Raw genomic sequence first — 26,289 nt, forward strand, 5'->3', positions numbered from 1 at the left:
TCAGGAAGGTAGGTGGCAGCCTCCATATGACCTGGCTTTTCTAAAGAGAGCAACTGTAACTCAGCTGCAGCCTGTGCTTAACCGTGCAGAAATGGGGACTCAGAATTGCTCTATATTCCAAACTTCAAAAGAGGCTAGATGTCCAGCTTTTTATATGAAATACCCTGTTTAAAAAAATTTTGTTGCAAACCAGTTCAGAAATGCTTGAAATAGTGTTTCAGAAAAGGAAAACATGTTTGCCAGCCATTATAGGTCCTGTGGTTCTCCCAACAGTGACTTCTGAATAAGCAGATAATTAGAATGTTATACATTCAGTGATAGAAATGTGTATAGTTCACAAAGAGTACAGAGAGTGATTAACTCTGCCCATAATGATTTCAGAAAGGCTTTCTAATTACTTTCTAGTCACTTGTCAATAGTTTACAACCCTTTTTGTTTTTTTTAGAATGAGTCATTCATTCAACCCAGATGCTGCTGACCCCCGTCTCCCTTGTCTGTTAAGTAAATACATGTTTGCTAAATTCCACAAGTGAGCCTTTGGAATGTGTTTTGACAGTTTTTCCCATTCAGGTTTTCTGCTGCTTGATATCCTGGCTTTAACATTCTTTATTGAGTTGTGAAAAAGGGATGTCCTTCCTGCCGCTCTGGTCTTGTTTCACAGAATAGAACAGATTCATTCTCATTTCTGAATGGAGCTGTAATTAACATGGTTCCTTTTGTTTAACAACCTCAATTTACATAGTACCTGCTCATTCCAGAGCATCATTATGGGTAGCACAGCTTCATTGACTGATGTCTGAGGGCTCTGGGAATAGTGTTTGTTAATTATCTGCAGCAAACCAGGTAACTAAGGGGAGGTTCTGCTACTATGACTTTGATGAAAGTAGTGCTGATGATTTTTTTAATTGCTTAATGATAAATTTGATCATCCTAAAGCAAAATAGAATACATACCTGCTGAGGAAGTAGTGTTAAGTCATAATTGCTTTTAAAAAAAAAAAAGAAAGAAACCTGAGGCCCTGTACATACTTTTGCTATATTACTACTAAGAATGCATAAGTTTACTTTCAGTTTACATAAATGTATAATTATTTCTGTAGTAATGTCATCATCAAAGTGCTTGTAAATATTTTATACTACATAGTAAATGCAAATGTCCTCAGAGGCCAAGCAGGCTACTACATGAAACAGTCCGGTTGTAGACTTGGGTATGCTGAGAGGATATGACCCGCTTAAAAGCGTTTAAGTTTGAGTTATTTGTTGTTTCTTCAACATTGTCTTAGGGGAGGGGCGGGGGGAGGATGGAATACTTTTGTGGGTCTGATTTGGCCCTTGTGCTCTAGTTTGGTTGAATGCTCCATAGAGAAAAAGAGGCATTAAGATTTTATAGCATCATTGAGTCCAGTAGGGGCACTAGAGATTTATCTAGTCCAAAACTGTCATTTTACATTTAAGGAAACTGAGGCCCAGAGAAGGGAAGTGTTTTACCAAAATCAAACCACAAATGAGTATGTCTGTATTTCTTTTTAGTGGGTCTTAAAGACAAAGGGAACTTGGAGATCCTTTTAAGATGGTATTTCTGTATTCTCCAATACAGTAACATTAGCCATTTGTGGTTACTGAGCCTTTGAAATGTGGCTGGTCCTACCAACACTGAAGTTTAAATTTTATATTATTTTAAATAATTAATTTGGAAAGCCTCATGTGGCCAGCAAGTGCCATATTGGACAGAGAGGCTCAAGGATTACAATTTTCATCCCTAACTTATCACAGTTTACCTCGAATAAATATTATGCTACTTCAAATATAACTTAAAACCTGTCAACAACATACTTGTATTTACTTCCTCTCCATCTTTTGTGCCATGATTTTCTTATATTTTACTTCTACATATGTTGTTATTATTTTTCTTTACATGGGTCTAAATTCTGTAATGCACATTTCCATATAGTATCGTTTCTCTTCAGCCTGAAGAATTTCCTTTAGCATTTCTTGTAACTCAGTTTTGCTGGCTAATCCTCTCATTTTTCAATTATGTAAAATTATCTCTTTCACTTTTATGTTTAAGATATTTTTCACTAGATATGGGATACCAGGGTGACCTTTTTTCTTCCCCCAGCACTTTGGGATATTGTTCCATTTTCCTCTTGCATTGTTTCTGATGAAAATTCAATCCTCATTCTTATTATTGTTTTCCAGAATGTAATGTGTCTTGCCCCCCCAACCCCCGGCTGCTTTTAAGATTTTTTATTTACCTTTAGTTTTCAGATATTTGACTATAATGTACTTGGTGAGGTTTTCTTTGTATTTATCTTGCTCAGAGCTTGTTGAACTTCTTTGATCTGTGGGATGACTTTTCTTTAAAATAAAATTTGAAAAATCTTTGCTGTTATTTCTTCAAATATTTGTTCCATTCCATTGTTTGTCCCTGAGACTCCCTTTTCTGGGAATCTAATTGCACGTATGTAAGACAACTAGTTGTTATCTCACAGATTATTGTTGCTATGTTCTTCCCCCTCCCCCACAAAAAACTTCTTTCCCTCCTTCAGATTGAATAATTTCTATTAACCTGTCTTCAAGTTCAGTGATCCTTCTTATATAGTGAAGCATATTCTCTTTGGTCCATCCAGTGAATTGATTTCAGATGCTGTATTTTTCCATTCTAGAGTTTCATTCAGTTCCCTTTTAGAGTTTCCACTTCTTTCCTGAAAAATCCATCTCTTCACCGTTATATTTACCTTTTCATTTAAATTCTTTAGCATACTTATAATAGTTATTTTAAAACTCTTTATCTGGTAACCTTAATGACTAAGTCATTTGTTGGTCTGCATTCATAAACCATGTTTTTACTTCATCATTCTCTTTTTTCCCCTGCTTTTTTGCATGTCTTATAATAGTATTCTTGACATAGTGTAAAGACAAAAACAGTAGAATCTGAAATATAAACATTTTGAATTTATTTCCTTTGGAAGCATTTTATTCTATTTTGTATTTGATTAATGGACTGATCAGATTCTTCCCAAAATTAAGTTGAGCTGGTGCTCAGCTGAATCTCTAATTAGATTGGATTCATCTGAGATTGGTGTACCCCAACCTGTGTCTATGCTGCCTTTTAAAAAAAATCTTATCAGTATTTGATCTGAGAGTGGGTCCATCTCCAGTTTTCTGGATTCTTGGTTCATGTTGGGACTTAACTCTAGCAGGGTCTCAGAATGCAAGCACCACAAGAATACATAGGAATATGAGGTTTCTCTTTACTAACCAGCCCCTTCTCCGCTGCCTCTTCTATGGCAAATTTGGAGATCGGAGGAGAATTATCAAACCAAGCCATTTGCTTTTTTGTTTAGAGCTCATCCAGATCCCATGCTGTCTGTAAGCCTATATTTTTCACACGATGTTTGACTGATTTCTCCTTATCCCTGAAAAGTCTCTCAATGGGAGGCCTGTACTCAGACCAGGTCGTCGGTATGAATGTTGCCACAGCTCTTTGCTCACAAATGAAATGCTTGTTTCTCTCTAGAATCCATCAGAGCTTCTTTGTATATACTAGATATCTCCCAGAAAAGAATGGTAATTATTTTGTCTGGGTTTTTCTTATTTCTATAAGTGTGGTCATTTGTATCTTTCTCCATCTGAATTGGAAGCAGAAGTTCTTTACATGCTTGAACTATGAAATAATGAAAGATGGTGAAAGAACTGTCTTTTCCATTTCCCCACCTATCCATGGATCGGGAATTCAAAAAGCTCTTCATGTCTCAGTAACATCAATACTGAGGATAACCTACCCACTCAGGGCATGATGCCAGAGGCAGTGCCCAGGAAGGTGTGCTAAATGCCAAAGAATGGCTGATCCAGTCACACTGAGCAGCTCCCTGCTGAGAAAGCTATATGTGAGCTACTTTGCTCTCCCAAAGCAATAACTTTTTACTTTTATTAGACTCAGTAGCCAGAATTTCTTGAGCCACGTCCAAAATTCAGTACTCCAAATTGTTAGGAAATATCACTTGGTGTTTTGCATCTGTCTGGTTGGTGTTCTGCAATATATGTATGAAAACACGTGCTTCAAAAATACCTCTATTAAGTATTTCTGTTCCCTCCACACTTCACAGAAGTCCCCATATACAAAGAATAGCTGGATAGTTGTGAATGCCTTTTACCTGTTGCTAAAATTTCTAAGAAGTTTTTGAGTGCCAGAAAATCATCTTACCTTCTCTTAGTTCTTTAAAGAAGACTTGACTAGATGTCTTCACTTTTTAAATAATTTGCTAGAAATCACATCCTTAATAAAGTTTGTAAAAAGAAAGTTAAATATAAGTGTGCAAAGGAATGATTATTCTTTTCTGCTTTATAGCTTTATAGCATAATGGCTAAAATCTTTTTTAATATTTTGTATTTATCAAATAGAACATTTTCTGATGAATTATATTTGAGGCTCCCTCCTTTCAGCCATGTTTATATTATAACATGATGTGAACTTTCATCAGTTCTGCCTTCTAATAGAAAATATTTTAGTTTGTTCATCTCCAAAATACAAATACAATAATTTTTTTTAATTAAGTTCATTCACATCAGTCTTATGATTATTCAGGTGGCATTATTATTTTATGAATGGAGAGAAATAATTTACTGGTAGAAGCTCCTCAAAATAAGTCTTAACTTTTGTGATGCCAGTCCAGTCCTTCAGGAAGTATTTTGCTAGATTTGTAGTTCCCTGGTTCTTCTCCATAACTTTATGGGGCAGCAAAGTGTTGAATACCTATTGTATTATCTGCCACCCCCTGTAAAATATATTGAAAAGGAGAGGAAACCCATTTTGCAGTTTGTGACCCAGTAAAAGGGGCCTTAGATCAAGGATATGATGATTCATTCTGGGTAATTGTGAAAACAAAAGCTCACTTTATAAGCTTGAATGCCAGTACTTCCACGCTGATTCCCAAGACCCCTGTGAAAAGGATAGAATAAATGCAGAAAGAAACTTTTCTTTCCAGGAATTCATTTATCATGCTGTGACACGTAGAATTCCAGCATATAGCATCAGTTTTTATGTTCTTTTATGCTTCCCATTGTTTCTTAATCTCAAAAACATCCTCACAGTCAACAAGTACAATGTTTATAAAATTTATGATTTCTCAAGTTATTTCAATAGAGGCAGTATGGCTCTTCCCACTCTAAAGGTATTATGGAAGTTTGAAGAACTGAAAGCTCTAAACTCAGTATATCACATCTGCATTGGTATAAGCCTGTGATCTTATATTCTTTCTTTATTGGTGGTGTTGGTGAGTGCTTACACCTTAGCTGTTCAAGAAAAATAAATCTAACAATGTTAATTTTTTTAATGAAATAATCCCTAAATGTCTATTCTGTCCAAAAGTAGTCTATTTTTAAAATAATCCCCTCTTTTTTTTTTCAATGATATTTGTACTATTTTATTTAACTGGGCATTATTAAAGCAATCAAAATTTAGAATTTATGATTATTTTTACATAATAGAAAAATTTTGAAATCATGCATGCAATGCAGGTTATTGACAATGATCATAAAATAATCGCCTCTTAATTTGTTGCCTTCTTTTGTTTTGATTGGGGTAGGAGAACACATAATGAAAAAACTGTACGTAACTTTTTTCATTCTACAAGTGTAAACATTTCTAATATGTTTGGCCTGGAATTTTCTTTAGTGGATCGTTAAAATGGAAAGTAGCAAATAAGTAATTAAAAAAGAATTCTGTTTCCAACAAATGCATGGTATTTGCCTGTTAAGACCAGGACATATATGCACTCTTGCCAATATCTCTTCTTTTGCCAGATGGGGTTAGTACTTTGGATGCTAAGATATTTTCCAGGAGGCAAAGAGACTGAGGGAGTGACTTACAACTCCTGAAAAGGCCTGAGCTCTTTACGTCTTGTTCCACTGATTCCTTCAGTAACAGACTGTAGATCCATTCAGAAGAGTTTTTATATACTCCAGTGAACCTGATAGAAATGTGGCTATGTTGCCTGCATTCCAGGGTTGCCTTCTCCATTGCCACACATGATATGCTTTGAGAGCAGGAATACACCACAAACCTTTCATACACTCCATTTTTCACTTTCTTTTATTCTCTCATTGCTTTATTCCTTCCATGAATACTTACTGGAAACATTATGCTGGTGACAACACACCATAGTAATAACCTATTTCCTATTTCTTTGAGATAGATATATATATATACTCTCAATCTTGATAGAAGATATTATATAAAGAGGATTTTGCTGAACTAATTACAGTGTTGATGGTGTTCATAGATATTAGAGATTTTTAAGTTAAAAGTGAATTAAAATTGCTATGTTATGGGATTTTTTTGTTTTATTGTTTGTTTAACATCTTTATTGGAGTATAATTACTTTACAGTGCTGTGTTAGTTTCTGCTGTATAACAAAGTGAATCGGCTGTACATATACACATATCCCCATATCTCTGCCCTCTTGCGTCGCCCTTCCACCCTCCTTATCCCACCCCTCTAGGTGGACACAAAGCACTGAGCTGATCTCCCTGTGGTATACAGCTGCTTCCCACTGGCTATCTATTTTATATTTGGTAGTGTATATATGTCTATGTCACTCTCTCACTTCGTCCCAGCTTACCCTTCCCCCTCCCCATGTCCTCAAGTCCATTTTCTACGCCTGCATCTTTATTGCTGTCCTGCCCTTAGGGTCTTCAGAACCTTTTTTTTTTTTTTTTTAGATTCCATATATATGTGTTAGCATACGGTATTTGTTTTTCTCTTTCTGACTTACTTCACTCTGTATGATAGTCTCTAGGTCCATCCACCTCACTACAAATATCTCAGTTTCATTTCTTTTTATGGCTGAGTAATATTCCATTGTATATATGTGCCACATCTTCTTTATCCATTCATCTGTCGATGGACACTTAGGTTGCTTCCATGTCCTGGCTATTGTAAATAGAGCTGCAATGAACATTGTGGTACATGACTCTTTTTGAATTATGGTTTTCTCAGGGTATAGCCCAGTAGTGGGATTGCTGGGTCGTATGGTAGTTCTATTTTTAGTTTTTTAAGGAACCTCCATACTGTTCTCCATAGGGGCTCTATCAATTTATATTCCCACCAACAGTGCAAGAGGGTTCCCTTTTCTCCACACCCTCTCCAGCATTTATTGTTTGTAGATTTTTTGACAATGGCCGTTATGACCAGTGTGAGGTGATACCTCATTGCAGTTTTGATTTGCATTTCTCTAATGATTAGTGATGTTGAGCATCCTTTCATGTGTTTGTTGGCAATCTGTATATCTTCTTTGGAGAAATGTCTATTTCGGTCTTCTCCCCATTTTTGGATTGGGTTGTTTGTTTTTTGATATTGAGCTGCATGAACTGCTTATAAATTTTGGAGATTAATCCTTTGTCAGTTGCTTCATTTGCAAATATTTTCTCCCATTCTGAGGGTTGTCTTTTTGTCTTCTTTATGGTTTCCTTTCCTGTGCAAAAGCTTTTAAGTTTCATTAGGTCCCATTTGTTTATTTTTGTTTTTATTTCCATTTCTCTTGGAGGTGGGTCAAAAAGGATCTTGCTGTGATTTATGTCATAGAGTGTTCTGCCTATGTTTTCCTCTAAGAGTTTTATAGTGTCCAGTCTTACATTTAGGTCTTTAATCCATTTTGAGTTCATTTTTGTGTATGGTGTTAGGGAGTGTTCTAATTTCATTCTTTTACATGTAGCTGTCCAGTTTTCCCAGCACCACTTATTGAAGAGGCTGTCTTTTCTCCATTATATATTCTTGCCTCCTATATCAAAGATAATCTGACCATATGTGCGTGGGTTTATCTCTGGGCTTTCTATCCTGTTCCGTTGATCTATCTTTCTGTTTTTGTGCCAGTACCATACTCTCTTGATTACTGTAGCTTTGTAGTATAGTCTGATGTCAGGGAGCCTGACTCCTCCAGCTCTGTTTTTCTTTCTCAAGATTACTTTGGCTATTCGGGGTCTTTTGTGTTTCCATACAACTTGTGAAATTTTTTGTTCTAGTTCTGTGAAAAATGCCATTGGTAGTTTGATAGGGATTGCATTGAATCTGTAGATTGCTTTGGGTAGTATAGTCATTCTCACAATGTTGATTCTTCCAATCCAAGAACATGGTATATCTCCCCATCTGTTTGTATCGTCTTTAATTTCTTTCATCAGTGTCTTATAATTTTCTGCATACAGGTTTTTTGTCTCCTTAGGTAGGTTTATTCCTAGGTATTTTATTCTTTTTGTTGCAGTGGTAAATGGGAGTGTTTCCTTAATTTATCTTTCAGATTTTTCATCATTAGTGTATAGGAATGCAAGAGATTTCTGTGCGTTCATTTTGTATCCTACTACTTTACCAAATTCATTGATTAGTTCTAGTAATTTTCTGGTAGCATCTTTAGGATTCTCTGTGTATAGTATCACGTCATCTGCAAACAGTGACAGCTTTACTTCTTCTTTTCCAATTTGGATTCCTTTTATTTATTTTTCTTCTCTGATTGCTGTGGTTAAAACTTCCCAAACTATGTTGAATAAGACTGGTGAGAGTGGGCAGCCTTGTCTTGTTCCTGATCTTAGTGGATATGGTTTCAGATTTTCACCATTGAGAACGATGTTAGCTGTGGGTTTGTCATATATGGCCTTTATTATGTTGAGGTAAGTTCCCTGTATGCCTACTTTCTGGAGGGTTTTTATCATAAATGGGTGTTGAATTTTGTCAAAAGCTTTCTCTGCATCTATTGAGATGATCATATGGTTTTTCTCTTTCAATTTGTTAATATGGTGTATCACATTGATTGATTTGCATATATTGAAGAATCCTCGCATTCCTCAAGAATCCTTGCATTCCTCAAGGATAAACCCCACTTGATCATGGTGTATGATCCTTTTAGTGTGCTGTTGGATTCTCTTTGCTAGTGTTTTGTTGAGGATTTTTGCACCTATGTTCATCAGTGATATTGGCCTGTAGCTTTCCTTTTTTGTGACATCTTTGTCTGGTTTTGGTATCATGGTGGTGGTGGCCTCGTAGAATGAGTTTGGGAGTGTTCTTCCCTCTGCTATATTTTGGAAGAGTTTGAGAAAGATAGGTGTTAGCTCCTCTCTAAATGTTTGATAGAATTTGCCTGCAAAGCCATCTGGTCCTGGGGTTTTGTTTGTTGGAAGATTTTTAATCACAGTTTTAATTTCAGTGCTTGTGATTGGTCTGTTCATATTTTCTATTTCTTCCTGGTTCAGTCTCGGCAGGTTGTGCATTTCTAAGAATTTGTCCATTTCTTCCAGGTTGTCCATTTTATTGGCATATAGTTGCTTGTAGTAATCTCTCATGATCCTTTGTATTTCTGCAGTGTCAGTTGTTACTTCCCCTTTTTCATTTCTAATTCTATTGATTTGAGTCTTCTCCCTTTTTCCTTGATGAGTCTGGCTAATGGTTTATCAATTTGGTTTATCTTCTCGAACAACCAGCTTTTAGTTTTTTTGGGGTTTTTTTTTGTGTGTGTGGTATGCAGGCCTCTCACTGTTGTGGCCTCTCCCATTGTGGAGCACAGGCTCCAGACGCGCAAGCTCAGCGGCCATGGTTCACAGGCCTAGCCGTTCCGTGGCATGTGGGATCTTCCCAGACCGGGGCACGAACTCGTGTTCCCTGCATCGGCAGGCGGACTCTCAACCACTGCGCCAACAGGGAAGCCCCTAGTTTTATTGATTTTTGCTATCGTTTCCTTCATTTCTTTTTCATTTATTTTGGATCTGATCTTTATGATTTCTTTCCTTCTGCTAACTTTGGGGGTTTTTTGTTCTTCTTTCTCTAATTGCTTTAGATGTAAGGTTAGGTTGTTTATTTGAGATGTTTCTTGTTTCTTCCGGTAGGATTGTATTGCTATGAACTTCCCTCTTAGAACTGCTTTTGCTGCATCCCATAGGTTTTGGGCCATCATGTTTTCATTTTCATTTGTTTCTAGGTATTTTTTGATTTCCTGTTTGATTTCTTCAGTTATCTCTCAGTTATTTAGTAGCGTATTGTTCAGCCTCCATGTGTTTGTGTTTTTTACAGATTTATTCCTGTGATTGATATCTAGTCTCATAGCATTGTGTTCGGAAAAGATACTTGATATGATTTCAATTTTCTTAAATTTACCAAGGCTTGATTTATGACCCAAGATATGATCTATCCTGGAGAATGTTCCTTGAGCACTTGAGAAAAGAGTTTATTCTGTTGTTTTTGAATGCAATGTCCTATAAATATCAATTAAGTCCATCTTGTTTAATGCATCATTTAAAGCTTGTGTTTCCTTATTTATTTTCATTTTGGATGATCTGTCCATTGGTGAAAGTGGAGTGTTAAAGTCCCTACTATGATTGTGTTACTGTTGATTTCCCCTTTTTTTTTTTTTTCGGCGGTACGCGGGCCTCTCACTGTTGTGGCCTCTCCCGTTGCAGAGCACAGGCTCTGGACGCACAGGCTCAGCGGCCATGGCTCACAGGCCCAGCCGCTGTACGGCATGCGGGATCCTCCCAGACCGGGGCACAAACCTGCATCCCCTGCATTGGCAGGCAGACTCTCAACCACTGTGCCACCAGGGAAGCCCTGATTTCCCCTTTTTATGGCTGCTAGCATTTGCCTTATATATTGAGGTGTTCCTATGTTGGGCATAAATATTTACAGTTGTTTTATCTTCTTCTTCTTGGATTAATCATTATGTAGTGTCCTTCTTTGTCTCTTACAATAGTCTTAATTTTAAAGTCTATTTTGTCTGATATGAGAAATGGTACTCCAGCTTTCTTTTGATTTCCATTTGCATGATATATCTTTTTCCATCCCATCACTTTCAGTCTGTATGTGTCCCTAGGTCTGAAGTGGGTCTCTTGTAGACAGCATATATATGGGTCTTATTTTTGTTATCCATTCAGCCAGTCTATGTCTTTTGGTTGGAGCATTTAATCCATTTACATTTAAGACAGTTATCAATATGTATGTTCCTTTTACCATTTTCTAAATTGTTTTGGGTTTGCTATTGTAGGTCTTTTCCTTCTCTTATGTTTCCTGCTTAGAGAAGTTCCTTTTGCTTTGTTGTAGAGCTGGTTTGGTGGTGCTGAATTCTCTTACCTTTTGCTTCTTGTAAAGGTTTTAATTTCTCTGTCAAATCTGAATGAGATCCTTGTTAGGTAGAGTAATCTTGGTTGTAGATTTTTCCCTTTCATCACTTTAAGTATGTCCTGCTACACCCTTCTGGCTTGCAGAATTTCTGCTGAAAAATCAGCTGATAACCTTATGGGGACTCCCTTGTATGTTATTTGTTGCTTTTCCCTTGCTGCCTTTAATATTTTTTCTTTGTATTTAATTTTTGATAGTTTGATTAATATGTGTCTTGGCATGTTTCTCCTTGGATTTATCCTGTATGGGACTCTTTGCACTTCCTGGACTTGATTGACTATTTCCTTTCCCATATTAGGGAAGTTTTCAACTGTAATCTCTTCAAATATTTTCTCAGTCCCTTTTTTTTCCTCTTCTTCTTCTGGGACCCCTATAATTTGAATGTTGGTGCATTTAATGTTGTCCCAGAGGTCTCCAAGACTGTCCTTAATTCTTTTCATTCTTTTTTCTTTATTCTGCTCTGCGGTAATTATTTCCACTATTTTATCTTCCAGGTCACTTATCCTTTCTTCTGCCTCAGTCACTCTGTTATTGATTCCTTCCAGAGAAATTTTAATTTCTTTTATTGTGTTGTTCTTCATTGTTTGTTTGCTCTTTAGTTCTTCTAGATCCTTGTTAAACATTTCTTGTATTTTCTTCATTCTATTTCCAAGCTTTTGGATCATCTTTACTATCATTACTCTGAATTCTTTTTCAGGTAGACTGCCTATTTCCTCTTCATTTGTTTGGTCTGGTGGGTTTTTACCTCGCTCCTTCATCTGCTGTGTATTTCTCTGTCTTCTCATTTTGCTTAACTCATGATGTTTGAGGTCTCCGTTTTGCAGTCTGCAGGTTCATGCTTCCTGTTGTTTTTGGTGTCTGCTCCCCGTGGGTAAGGTTGGTTCAGAGGGTTGTGTAGGCTTCCTGATGGAGGGGACTGGTGCCTGTGTTCTGGTGGAGGAGGCTGGATCTTGTCTTTCTGGTGGGCAGGACCACATCCAGTGGTTGTTTTGGGGTGTCTGTGACCTTATTATGATTTTAGGCAGCCTCTCTGCTAATGGCTGGGGTTGTGTTCCTATCTTGCTAGTTGTTTGGCATAGGGTGTCCAGCACTGTAGCTTGCTGGTCGTTGAGTGGAGCTGGGTCTTAGCGTTGACATACAGATCTCTGGGAGAGCTTTCGCCATTTGATATTACATGGGGCTAAGAGGTCTCTGGTGGACCAATGTCCTGAAGAGGCTCTGGCGTGACACCCAGCTGGAGCACCAAGACCCTTAGCAGTCCTAGTCTTCTCAAATCTTGAACACAAATTCAGAGCAACATTGGGATTCAGATAATCTGCTCAGGCCACCCCCTCCACACAGGTTCCCAGAGAGCCTTCTCCAAGCCCCTCAGGATGGAGGTTTCTTCCAGGTCTGCAATGTTTTAGTCTTTCTTCCTCACCGCTTATATGAATTTCACCTCTTCTTACAGACCTAATCCCAATTTCTCCAGGAAGTCTTATCTGATTTCTCCAGGCTAGAGCAAATATCCTCCTTGTCTGCTAGTGTTAGAGGGTCTCCTGCAGAGGCGGGAGGCGGCTGTGGCTCACCGCGGGGACAAGGACACTCTAAAATTGCTATATTATATTGATTAAAGGAATTTAATGTCATGGTAATACCTAATAGTATGATAAAATTGAATATTGCAATTGTTATGCAAAGAAAGAAAAATGCAACTCTAGTTGTTTCATACTTCTCTGTTATTGGTGTCATCTTCCATTTTTATGATGCCTTTACTGGGAACCACATATCCAATTTTACCTTAAGGATAAATTGTATGGAGTTAGTAATAAAAAGCTAGCGTCAATCTGAGAGGAGATAATATACTAAGAATGTACTATCCTAGGAAGAATTTGCAGTTTGTATAGGTGTCAAAAATATAATTTATGTTATTGTATTTAAGCAATTCTTATTATTTGGATTTTTCTATCATGAAAGGAATATACAGTCCTTTTTTTTGATGTACCATGAAATATGAACTTTAATGTAACATTTATACTTTAACTGCTATATCATCTCTATTAGCTTGGGAGTTCGTGAGTGGAAGGGCTTGATCTTGGTTACTGGCCATGTCCCCAACATCTACCCCTGGCGCAGAGTAGGGCCTCAGTGATTATTCATTGAGTGCATTGATTCTTGGGTACTATACAATTATGTGCATTTGTGTGGTACTCAATAGCTTTCAAAACATTTTTAGTTAGGTTATCTCATTTGACTATAACAACAATTTTGTGAGAAAGTTAGGACAGATATTTTCTTCCAATGAATAAAATTGCAGTTCAAGTGGATTATGGAAGACCTAGCTTAGGAGGGTGTCGGGGTCATAATAATCTGTTGTTTTTTTATATTGATCATAAGCATTCTATAAATTCTGCGCCTGTTGTCCTTTTGGTACTTCTGAAGTTTTTTTTCTCATTTGCACCCAAAGTCATCTTTCCTAACTCAAATTTTCTTGTCCATAGAACAAATTGGCCAGGAGATGTTGGAAAACCTCAGTCATGACAGAGAAAAGATACAGAGAGCACGTGAAAGAGTAAGTAGAAGTGCTACAATCTTTTCACAAATTCAGTAAATGAAAAGACAAAAAAATAAATGAGTATAAGGTCTTGGACATGTGCATAGACAGTAACAATTACATTGGTGTAAGCATGTGTAAAAATGGCTAGGGTGAAAGAGGGATATAGAGTTGGGGTGAGGGGAGTGTGGGATGGAGAAGGAATAAGCTGACTCTTTATGCCTCCATCCCAGAATGCCCCCAGGTAGATATTTTTTTCAACACTATATCTAAGGAGAAGATCACTGAGGAAGATTTTGTGATATGTCAGGTCTTTCAGAGCAGAAGCTAAAAATATTGATCTCATCTTCCCTCAATTCATTTTGCTTCCATTTATATCTCTAGGACTGTGTGCATTCATAGGGTGGAAATATTAATTAATTACCAGAAATAAATTAAACTTTGTCAGCCTGTGAGACATTTGCTTTTATATCCTGTTCAAGTATCCAATTTAAAGCTCCTGGGGTTATCTAGTATATGTAATTTTCTAAATCTAAGAATTTTCGGAGATAATGTAGGTGTCAAAAATGTACTTTAAAATATTTAAGCATTTTTTTATGAATTGGATTTTCCATCATGAAAGAAAATTATTGTTTGCCAGTGCACTTTAAAAATAATCTAATTCCATGAAGTTTCCTTTTGTTCTGTTTTAATGCTGCTTTTCTCCTCCTAGCTTCGGGAAACAGATGCTAACTTGGGGAAAAGCTCCAGGGTTCTGACAGGGATGTTGAGAAGGTAAGAGCCAGGTAGGGACTTATCTTCCTCTCTCTCTCTTACTTTTTTTTAAGTATATTTTTCATCTCATTGCAACCGGGCATGTTCCAGGCATGCAAGCTTCTGCTCTTAGTACCCTGTGTCAAGAACCTTTTGAAATGACAGAGCACTGATATTAACTCTCGTCTGGACAGGGACACACACTGAGTAACTTAGATTAGAGAGAAGGTTTGAGCTTGGGGGGTTACCTCAAGCTATGGAAAAAATTAGGGTTAGACATGAAGTATTTTTTCATAGCCTGAGGAAGGCCCCATGGCAGGAACAGACGGATTTTATTTTCTATTTTGATAGCCTCCTTGCTGTAGAGGGAATGGTGGCCTGCAGTACCAGGAGCACACTTGGTATTAGCTTTGCCTCTGTTGCTTTGTTTTCATTTCTTTTTTAAGAGAGTCTGGGGAAACATTCTGACTTTATGTATACTTAAAAAAGATTTTTTTAATTTAAAGGATATCTGAATAATGTGCAGTCACATGTGCGAGCAAACAAATGTTAATGTTTTATATGTGAAACTAACCTTTGATTGATGGAAGATATTTGGGAGAGTATGTGAAAGTAAATGAATGCATGTAGGTAACATTCTACGTTCTGTAATTTTGCAGGGGAGTGAGAAATGTTTTCATTGTCCTGAAAATTGGAGTCGCTTTTGACTTAGGTATATGCGGCATGGAATTATTGTGTTCAGAATCTACCAGATAAGGCTATCATCTAGCATAACCTTCAGTCTGGAACTGTGGCTAGAAATATGAATGAGCAATGTTGAGAATTGCCTCTAGAATAGCTTAATTGGAATTTTAAAAAGAGGATCTTGTTTATCATTGATGCTATAGTGACAGCTATTTGAAAATAAGTACAGTCTTCTCTGATCATGTATCCATGTATAATAATTTGCTAAAAGTATGTTTGCTGCGTTAGAGATTGATTGCATAAGAATCAATCAAAGGTATGGTCACTTAGTCTTCTATAGGCCAATGTAGCGATGTGATTCCTCTATCAGGCTACTCAGGAGCAAGGTTAAGTTCCTGGGACACTTCCAGCCCACGCTGACACCACTCCACATGCCCCTCCTTCTCCTACACCCACAGTCCCCAATTCAAAACCATAAACCACCAAATTCTCAGATTAGGGGTAATATGTAAATGACCTAGAAAAATTCAAAATCCACAGAGAAGTGGCAATTGAAAGGAATGCTTCAGTGCATATGAACAATAAAAAAGAAAAAAAGTGGAAAATTCTCTGTTGCTTCCTTGGGAGGGCCCCTGCAATGGGAGCTGTAACGAATATTCTGCATGTGTCTCCATTTTGTCAAACCTCATTAAAGAGTCCTCCCGCTTTATGTCAGTTGAGCTGTCCAGAAATCATTCATCATTTTTAGTGTAAAAAAAAATCATGTGGTTATTTAAATAATATCATATTAATGTTAAAGTTCAGCTGTCATTTAATGGTATGGCTTAATCAGATGTAGCATTTAGGAAAAATAGTTTATCCAGGCTCTGTGTGGCTTTCAGGTTGGCAGATTCAAATAAGGATTTATGGGTTTCTAAACCAACGTATTTCTGTCCACATTTCTGCTTGATGTACCTCACCCTTTTGTGCAGGACACTGCCAACAGTTATTTCAGCAAGTAACGCCTCTCCTCATATTGTGTTTGAATAAATTTGCAAGTCATTTAGAGAGGGTGAAGCACAAACCACTTCTGTAACCTTTGACTGGGCTTTCTTTAGAAAAATCATACTAACAGGGTTGTTTCATAAGCCTACAGAAGAAAATTACTCTGCTGAAATCTTCTTGGGGTTCTCTTTGTAGGCAAACTCAGTCAATCACTGACTCATCTCCTTTTGGGCTCTGTCTAGGGTATGAACAGAAATAAAAATCCCCAGATGGACATCACCTTTTGCTAGGTCTGAGCCAAGGAAACTCTTAAGTCCACCTGTGCACATGGGTAACTGTGTTTTTCACTAAGCATAACTGGGATCTTGGTATCAGCCGAGGTATCCAGGTACTTTTAATCAATGCTATAACCTGAGTCTTCGGGAACCAAATGTAGATGGTGGCTTTGGTTTAGTTTCTAATTACTATCCCACATGATATACAATTTATTTTGGACTTGGGAACAGGCAAAAATATTTTACCAACTTCTTCACTTCATTATTTTTTATTATTCCCTGGAAAGTGGAACCAGGGTTTATGTTTCTAATAGGAAGTCTTCTACTTACTGCTCTGATTTCGCTTCCTGTTACATCCCTCCCATTCACATGGCACTCACTTCCAGCACTGGTGGGGTTTTATTTCAGAAAGAGAAGTCACGTTATCTTACCAAAATTACACAGCCGTATCATGTGTCAACAGGTGCTTCTGATTTAAGAAAAGTTATAATATTGAAAAGTGTGCTTCTCTGTATAAATGCATACAAGAAATGAATGTCCTCTTTGTTCAGGGTAGGTGTTTACCTGCATATAACATAAGCTTCTTTATTTTCATATGATAAATTCTTTATGACCGAAGATAGTTAAGTATTCTACAATATACCAAACCAAGGAATTATTTTATTTAAAAGAAAGACTGCTGAGTATTTTTAATTTTTTAAACTTAGATTGTTTTTAAATTTGTAAAATGAACAGGAATGGTATATCATGGTCCCTCATTTGAGTCATTTTGCTAATATTGATTAGTCTATTGTGAAGACAGGTGAAACCAGTGTTCCATCAGTGCCAAAGTTTGTACATAATCCACCCGATTTTCTAAGAGAGACCAAAGGTAGATAGGAAAATAAAAATGAGTAAGTGGCAGCCACTACCATTTTCTAAGAGTGACCAAAGGTAGATAGGAAAATAAAAATGAGTAAGTGGCAGCCACTACCATTTGTGCTTTTTAATCTTTTATTAACTTCAAATGGGGTAAAAAAAAAAAATTTTTCCTTCCTTCCTTCTCTCCTTCCTTTCTTCCTTCTTTCTTTCCTTCCTTCCTTCCTTCCTTCCTTCCTTCCTTCCTTCTTTTCTTTTTTTCTCCTTACTCACTTCCTCAGTAAATATTCAGTAAATATACTGAGTACAAGGACTTGGGGCTCCTCAAATGAAATCAGTTTGGATCCTTGCCTTCAGAGTACTTCAGTCTAGTAGAGAATATGTGCATATAAAGTGGCGTAGGAATTCCTAAAAGTATCTCATTTTCAAGGAAGCTATGGAAGATTCTACAAGTCCAGTTAATCCTTACTGATCATTAAAAAGCGTGCCAGGAAAACAAAGAACCAATAGAAAATATGATTTCAGTAGCTATACAACCAATAAGTTTGAAAACAATAGAGAAATAGAGGATAACTTACGGAATCATAAGTTTTGAAAGAAACTAAACTTTGCAGAGAATATTGAGACATATCTAGTGAGAGAGCAGCTGATTCAACCTAAATAAATGTTCTTCATGTAACTGTACTATATCACCAAAAGAAAGAAAACAAAGGAAAAAACCAGTCCGTTCAAAATTATATTAGCAAAACTTGACATCAGAATGCAGATATAGCTGATCTCCTGAAAAGTAATTTTTATTCTGTCTTGACATAAGATGAAGAGCTACCTGGGGACAAACTGTTCATTTCCTGACTCTGTAGACAGAGTTTTAAATAAAGTGGTATTCAGATAATAATGAAAATTGTCATGAAACAAATGACCATTCATGCAATGACAGGGGTCAAAAAAAAGGATTTTTCGTTGACTTCCACAAAATTAGACTGTCATTAATTGGTTGTCTTTAAAGTGCCTCAGGTAGCACTGAGAGGCTTCAGTGTTGCTCTCCATATATATTTGCCTGTACGTGCATGTTGGTGTGTATATTTTTTCCTATACATTTGACTGGGAGGTCTTATTAGATCAAACAGTACCAGCAGGAAGTGAAAATGAAAACAGTTTTCAAGATTTTCAGTCAGCAAACAAAGGACATCATGATTCTATTTTCTTTTTGCCTCCGAAGAGTGAATAATTTATCAGTAATTGTATGTTTGTTTCTAAAAGTATCTAAAGGATTCCTTAGAAATGTAACAGTTATAATTTGAAATCTCTGTTGACATAAATTTGGAGGACATGTTACAAGTTTATGTTGACCCATTGACTACATGTATATGCTGGCAAAAGGCTTATGAAAGGAAATGACATATGTAACATTTTTTAAAACACCTTTTCTGTATGATTATCTTAATATCAAACAATTTTCTCTCTCGTGCACACTACCAATATTTGCTACTAGTATTAGTATTTACACACACACACACAATACAGAATAGCAAAATTACACACACAATAGCAGAATGTTTCCTTGAAAAAGTGAATTCTGCTTATCCTTCCATCATGTATGTAGTAACTTTCTTAAATAGGTAGCTGTTGAGAGGTGTTTTGTAACTAATCTATAATATAAACAAAACAGATGGGATTAAATGAAGTTGATGCAGCTATCACTATTTATTCATTTTTTAATTGCAATATAATTGATTTATTATATTAGTTTCAGGTGTACTACATAGTGACTCAATATTTTTATACATTACAGGATGATTACCACAAATATAGTTACCATCTGTCACCAGACAAAATTACTATAATATTATTGACTATATTCTCCATGCTGTATATTATATCCACATGACTTATTTATTTTATAACTGGAATAACTTAATCCTCTTACTACTTAATACATGTTTTTTTTTTTTTTTTTTTTTTTTTTTTTTTTTTGCGGTACGCGGGCCTCTCACTGCTGTGGCCTCTCCCGTCACGGAGCACAGGCTCCAGAAGTGCAGGCTCAGCGGCCATGGCCCACGGGCCCAGCCGCTCCGCGGCATGTGGGATCTTCCCGGACCAGGGCACGAACCCGCGTCCCCTGCATCGGCAGGCGGACTCCCAACCGCTGCGCCACCAGGGAAGCCCAATACATGTATTTTTGTTAGAGCCACTTCTGAGCCCATCTGGGGAATAACTGCCACCTATCATTGTTATCACATTTTACATTTTAAACATGGGTTTGTTGCTTTGGTAGGAAGACAGGTAAAAACATCTGGAAAACTTAAATGTACTGTCAGAATGATTCCTAAGGGTAAATATATCAGAAATACCAATGCAATTTCTATAAGCAATAGATATGTAATTTTTTTATTAAACAAACTTATTCTTAAAGAAATATGCTGTGACTTTTAATCTTCTTTAAAAGTTCATCCCCGCCTCCGCCATTTGCCCAGGAAACATTTTGTTATATTTTAATTGTTCTTATTATGATGTCTGAAAATTCAGCAGTAGAGAGTTTTCAAGACTTGTGAGAAAAAATGTCCTTGAGAATTTACTCTCAATTTTTATTCACTGCAAAGTGTCTTACATTTATATTTTTCACTTTTTTTTCTGGTTTTTGCTTTTCTCTCTTTATGTCGTTTCTCTTTCTTGGCCTGTTTTTACTAGCTGTGAACATGGGTGGGCCCTGACTTGAAATTAGTACAGCAAAATCTTAACCTCTAAGATATTCTTCAGTTTTTAATCAAGTGCTTATTCTTTCAGAACAAAATGATTCAGTTTGTTGCAGATCCTTTACACTTAACAGATTTAGGTTCTAAGCTTAGAATAATGCTACAAAGAGAAAATTATTTTTTAAAAACCTTGGTCCTTATTGTGTGAGTAAATTTATTACCATACACTTGACTCATTGCTTTCGTCCTATGACCCCTTCAAGGCTGACATGGGTGATGTTTTTACCAAATGAAAGAACAACTTTGGATTTCTTTATATATGTTTCTTTTTAATAACATTCTTGTAGCTTTAAACATAGAGTTTTGGTATTGTGTTAGACATTCGAATACAGCATCTAAAGTTATCTATCAGTGATAACTCTACCAGCTGCCTTAGGTGTGTGTCTAACCCTAACCGTACTTTACACACATCAGATCTGATCCTTAAGAGCCCTGTGAAGGAAGCATCGTATCCCCATTTTACAGGTGAGAATAACAATGCTTAGTGAAGTAAACTATCAATAGTCATATACATAGAAATGTACAGAATTAGACTATGAACTTAGCTGTCTCTTTTTTTTTTAATTTTATTTTTTTTATATGGCAGGTTCTTATTAGTCATCCATTTTATACACACCAGTGTATACATGTCAATCCCAATCTCCCAACTCATCCCACCACGACCACCACCCCCCTGCTTTCCCCGCATGGTGTCCATATGTTCGTTCTCTACATCTGTGTCTCAATTTCTGCCCTGCAAACCGGTTCATCTGTACCATTTTATAGATTCCACATATATGCGTTAATATATGATATTTGTTTTTCTCTTTCTGACTTACTTCACTCTGTATGAGAGTCTCTAGATCCATCCACGTCTCTACAAATGACCCAATTTCGTTCCTTTTTATGGCTGAGTAATATTCCATTGTATATATGTACCATCTCTTCTTTATCCATTCGTCTGTCGATGGGCATTTATGTTGCTTCCATGACCTGGCTATTGTAAATAGAGCTGCAATGAACATTGGGGTGCATGTGTCTTTTTGAATTATGGTTTTCTCTGGGTATATGCCCAGTAGTGGGATTGCTGGGTCATATGGTAATTCTATTTTTAGTTGTTTAAGGAACCTCCATACTGTTCTCCACAGTGGCTGTATCAATTTACATTCCCACCAACAGTGCAAGAGGGTTCCCTCTTCTCCACACCCTCTCCAACATTTGTTGTTTGTAGATTTTCTGATGATGCCCATTCCAACTGGTGTGAGGTGATACCTCATTGTAGTTTTGATTTGCATTTCTCTAATAATAGTGATGTTGAGCAGCTTTTCATGTGCCTCTTGGCCATCTGTATGTCTTCTTTGGAGAAATGTCTATGTAGGTCTTCTGCCCATTTTTGGATTGGGTTGTTTTTTTCTAATATTGAGCTACATGAGCTGTTTACATATTTTGGAGATTAATCCTTTGTCCATTGATTCCTTTGCAAATATTTTCTCCCATTTTGAGGATTGTCTTTTCATCTTGTTTATGGTTTCCTTTGCTGTGCAAAACCTATAAGTTTCATTAGGTCCCATTTGTTTATTTTTGTTTTTATTTCCATTACTCTAGGAGGTGGATCAAAAAAGATCTTATTGTGATTTATGTCAAAGAGTGTTCTTCCTAAGTTTTCCTCTAAGAGTTTTATAGTGTCCAGTCTTACATTTAAGTCTTTAATCCATTTTGAGTTTATTTTTGTATATGGTGTTAAGGAGTGTTCTAATTTCATTCTTTTACTTGTAGCTGTCCAGTTTTCCCAGCACCACTTATTGAAGAGGCTGTCTTTTCTGCATTGTATATCCTTACCTCCTTTGTCATAGATTAGTTGACCATAGGTGCGTGGGTTTATCTCTAGGCTTTCTATCTTGTTGCATTGATCTATATTTCTGTTTTTGTGCCAGTACCATACTGTCTTGATTACTGTAGTTTTGTAGTATAGTCTGAAGTCAGGGAGTCTGACTCCTCCAGCTCCGTTTTTTTCCCTCAAGACCACTTTGGCTATTCGGGGTCTTTTGTGTTTCCATACAAACTTTAAGACTTTTTGTTCTAATTCCATAAAATATGCCATTGGTAATTTGATAGGGATTGCACTGAATCTGTAGATTGCTTTGGGTAGTATAGTCATTTTCACAATATTGATTCTTCCAATCTAAGAACATGGTATATCTCTCCATCTGTTGGTATCATCTTTAATTTCTTTCATCAGTGTCTTATAGTTTTCTGCATACAGGTCTTTTGTCTCCCTAGGTAGGTTTATTCCTAGGTATTTTATTCTTTTTGTTACAATGGTAAATGGGAGTGTTTCCTTAATTTATCTTTCAGATTTTTCATCATTAGTGTATAGGAATGCAAGAGATTTCTGTGCATTAATTTTGTATTCTGCAACTTTACCAAATTCATTGATTAGCTCTAGTAGTTTTCTGATTAGCTCTAGACAGTTTTACTTCTTCTTTTCCAAATTGTATTCCTTTTATTTCTTTTACTTCTCTGATTGCTGTGGCTGGGACTTCCAAAACTATGTTGAATAATAGTGGTGAGAGTGGACATCCTTGTCTTGTTCCTGATCTTAGAGGAAATGCTTTCAGTTTTTCACCATTGAGAATGATGTTTGCTGTGGGTTTGTCATATATGGCCTTTATTATGTTGAGCTAGGTTCCCTCTATGCCCACTTTCTGGAGAGTTTTTATCATAAATGAGTGTTGAATTTTGTTAAAGGCTTTTTCTCCATCTATTGAGACGATCATATGGTTTTTCTTCTTCAGTTTGTTAATATGGTGTATCACATTGATTGATTTGCGTATATTGAAGAATCCTTGCATCCCTGGGATAAATCCCACCTGATCATGGTGTATGATCCTTTTAATGTGTTGTTGGATTCTGTTTGCTAGTATTTTGTTGAGGATTTTTGCATCTCTATTCATCAGTGATATTGGTCTGTAGTTTTCTTTTTTTGTAGTATCTTTTTCTGGTTTTGGTATCATGGTGATGGTGACCTCATAGCATGAGTTTGGGAGTGTTCCTTCCTCTGCAATTTTTTGGAAGAGTGTGAGAAGGATGGGTGTTAGCTCTTCTCTAAATGTTTGATAGAATTCACCTGTGAAGCCATCTGGTCCTGGACTTTTGTTTGTTGGAAGATTTTTTATTTTTTATTTTTTTATTTTTTTATTTTTCGGTACGCGGGCCTCTCACTGTTGTGGCCTCTCCCGTTGCGGAGCACAGGCTCCGGACGCGCAGGCTCAGTGGCCATGGCTCACGGGCCTAGCCACTCCGCGGCATGTGGGATCTTCCCGGACCGAGGCACGAACCCGTGTCCCCTGCATCAGCAGGCGAACTCTCAACCACTATGCCACCAGGGAAGCCCTGTTGGAAGATTTTTAATCACAGTTTCAGTTTCGTTACTTATGATTGGTCTGTTTATATTTTCTGTTTCTTCCTGGTTCAGTCTTGGAAGATTATACTTATCTAAGAATTTGTCCATTTCTTCCAGGTTGTCCATTTTATTGGCATAGAGTTGCTTGTAGTAGTCTCAGGATGCTTTGTATTTTTTCGGTGTCTGTTGTAACTTCTTTTTCATTTCTAATTTTATTGATTTGAGTCCTCTCCCTCTTTTTCTTGATGAGTCTGGCTAATGGTTTATCAATTTTGTTTATCTTCTCAAAGAACCAGCTTTTAGTTTTATTGATCTTTGCTATTGTTTCTATTTCATTTATTTCTGCTCTGATCTTTATGATTTCTTTCCTTCTGCTAACTTTGGGTTTTGTTTGTTCTTTCTCTAGTTCCTTTAGGTGTAAGGTTGATTGTTTGAGATTTTTCTTGTTTCCTGAGGTAGGCTTGTATAGCTGTAAACTTCCCTCTTAGAACTGCTTTTGCCACATCCCATAGGTTTTGGATTGTCGTGTTTTCATTTTCATTTGTCTCTAGGTATTTTTTGATTTCCTCTTTGATTTCTTCAGTGATCTCTTGGTTATTTAGTAACGTATTGTTTAGCCTTCATGTGTTTGTGTTATTTTTTTTTTCCCTGTAATTGATTTCTAATCTCATAGTGTTGTGGTCAAAAAAGATGCTTCGTATGATTTCAATTTTCTTAAATTTACTGAGACTTGATTTGTGACCCAAGATGTGATCTATCCTGGAGAATGTTCCATGCACACTTGAGAAGAAAGTGTTATCTGCTGTTTTGGGATGGAATGTCCTATAAATATCAATTAAATCTATCTGGTTTATTGTGTCATTTAAAGCTTGTGTTTCCTTATTAATTTTCTGTTTGGATGATCTGTCCATTGCTGTAAGTGAGGTGTTAAAATCCCCCACTATTATTGTGTTACTGTCGATTTCCTCTTTTATAGCTGTTAGCAGTTGCCTTATGTATTGAGGTGCTCCTATGTTGGATGTCTATATGTCTATAATTGTTATATCTTCTTCTTGGATTGATCCCTTGATCATTATGTAGTGTCCTTCCTTGTCTCTTGTAACATTCTTTATTTTAAAGTCTATTTTATCTGATATGAGTATTGCTACCCCAGCTTTCTTTTGATTTCCATTTGCATGGAATATCTTTTTCCATCCCATCACTTTCAGTCTGTATGTGTCCCTAGGTCTGAAGTGGGTCTCTTGTAGACAGCGTATATATGGGTCTTGTTTTTGTATCCATTCAGCAAGCTGTGTCTATTGGTTGGAGCATTTAATCCATTTACGTTAAAGGTAATTATCAATATGTATGTTCCTATTATCATTTTCTCAATTGTTCTCGGTTTGTTTTTGTAGGTCCTTTTCTTCTCTTGTGTTTCCCACTTAGAGAAGTTCCTTTAGCATTTGTTGTAGAGCTGGTTTGGTGGTGCTGAATTGCCTTAGCTTTTGCTTGTCTGTAAAGCTTTTGATTTCTCCATAGAATCTGAATGAGATCCTTGCTGGGTAGAGTAATCTTGGTTGTAGTTTCTTCCCTTTCATCACTTTAAGTATATTATGCCACTCCCTTCTGGCTTGTAGAGTTTCTGCTGAGAAATCAGCTGTTAACCTTATGGGAGTTCCTTTGTATGTTATATGTCGTTTTTCCCTTGCTGCTTTCAATAATTTTTCTTTGTCTTTAATTTTTGCCAGTTTGATTACTGTGTGTCTCGGCATGTTTCTCCTTGGGTTTATTCTGTATGGGACTCTCTGCACTTCCTGGACTTGGGTGGCTATTTCCTTTCCCACATTAGGGAAGTTTTCGATTATAATCTCTTGAAATATTTTCTTGGGTCCTTTTTCTCTCTCTTCTCCTTCTGGGACCCCTATAACGCGAATGTTGTTGCGTTTAAGATTGTCCCAGAAGTCTCTTAGGTTGTCTTCATTTCTTTTCATTCTTTTTTCTTTATTCTGTTTGGTGGCAGTGAATTCCACCATTCTGTCTTCCAGGTCACTTATCCATTCTTCTGCCTCAGTTATTCTGCTATTGATTCCTTCTAGTGTGTTTTTCATTTCAGTTATTGTATTGTTCATCTCTGTTTGTTTGTTCTTTAATTCTTCTAGATCTTTGTTGAACATTTCTTGCATCTTCTCAATCTTTGCCTCCATTCTTTTTCCGAGGTCCTGGGTCATCTTCACTATCATTATTCTGAATTCTTTTTCTGGAAGGTTGCCTATCTCCACTTCATTTAATTGTTTTTCCTGGGGTTTTATCTTGTTCCTTCATCTGGTACATAGCCCTCTACCTTTTCATCTTGTCTATCTTTCTGTGAATGTGGTTTTTGTTCCACAGGCTGCAGGATTGTAGTTATTCTTGCTTCTGCTGTCTGCCCTCTTGGTGATGAGGCTATCAAAGAGGCTTGTGGAAGTTTCCTGATGGGAGGGCCTGGTGGTGGGTAGAGCGGGCTGCTCTGGTGGGCAGAGCTCAGTAAAACTTTAATCCACTTGTCTACTGATGGGTGGGGCTGGGTCTCCTCCCTGTTGGTTGTTTAGCCTGAGGCTACCCAACACTAGAGCCTACCCAGACTCTTAGGTGGGGCTAATGGCAGACTCTGGGAGGGCTCACACCAAGGCATACTTCCCAGAACTTCTGCTGCCAGTGTCCTTGTCCTCACTGTGAGACAGAGCCACCCCCCCACCTCTGCAGCAGACCCTCCAACACTAGCAGGTAGGTCTGGTTCAGTCTCTGTGGGGTCACTGTTCCTTCCCCTGGGTCCCGATGCACACACTACTTTGTGTGTGCACTCCAAGAGTGGAGTCTCTGTTTCCCCCAGTCCTGTCGAAGTCCTGCAATCAAATCCCACTAGCCTTCAAAGTCTGATTCTCTAGGCATTCCTAC

At 37.1% G+C, this 26,289-nt stretch overlaps 1 protein-coding gene across 15 annotated transcripts in view; it reads left to right on the forward strand.

Moving 5' to 3' along the window:
* Positions 1–26,289, forward strand: part of VTI1A (vesicle transport through interaction with t-SNAREs 1A) — a 368,132-nt gene that overhangs the window by 189,070 nt on the left and 152,773 nt on the right. For 12 of the 15 annotated variants that reach the window (XR_009536001.1, XR_009535998.1, XR_009536000.1 and 9 more), the window contains 2 exons: positions 13,635–13,705; positions 14,400–14,461. Coding sequence is in view for 11 of the 15 variants with exons in the window: in XM_060125928.1 (XP_059981911.1) it covers positions 13,635–13,705; positions 14,400–14,461 (133 nt within the window). In the remaining 4 variants the exon portion in view is untranslated. Of the gene's footprint in view, positions 1–13,634; positions 13,706–14,399; positions 14,473–26,289 lie in introns of all 15 variants that reach the window. The other 3 variants (XM_060125936.1, XM_060125937.1, XM_060125938.1) reach the window with 1 other exon arrangement.

This window comes from Lagenorhynchus albirostris, chromosome 16, assembly GCF_949774975.1.
Source record: "Lagenorhynchus albirostris chromosome 16, mLagAlb1.1, whole genome shotgun sequence".
Taxonomy (NCBI): domain Eukaryota; kingdom Metazoa; phylum Chordata; class Mammalia; order Artiodactyla; family Delphinidae; genus Lagenorhynchus; species Lagenorhynchus albirostris.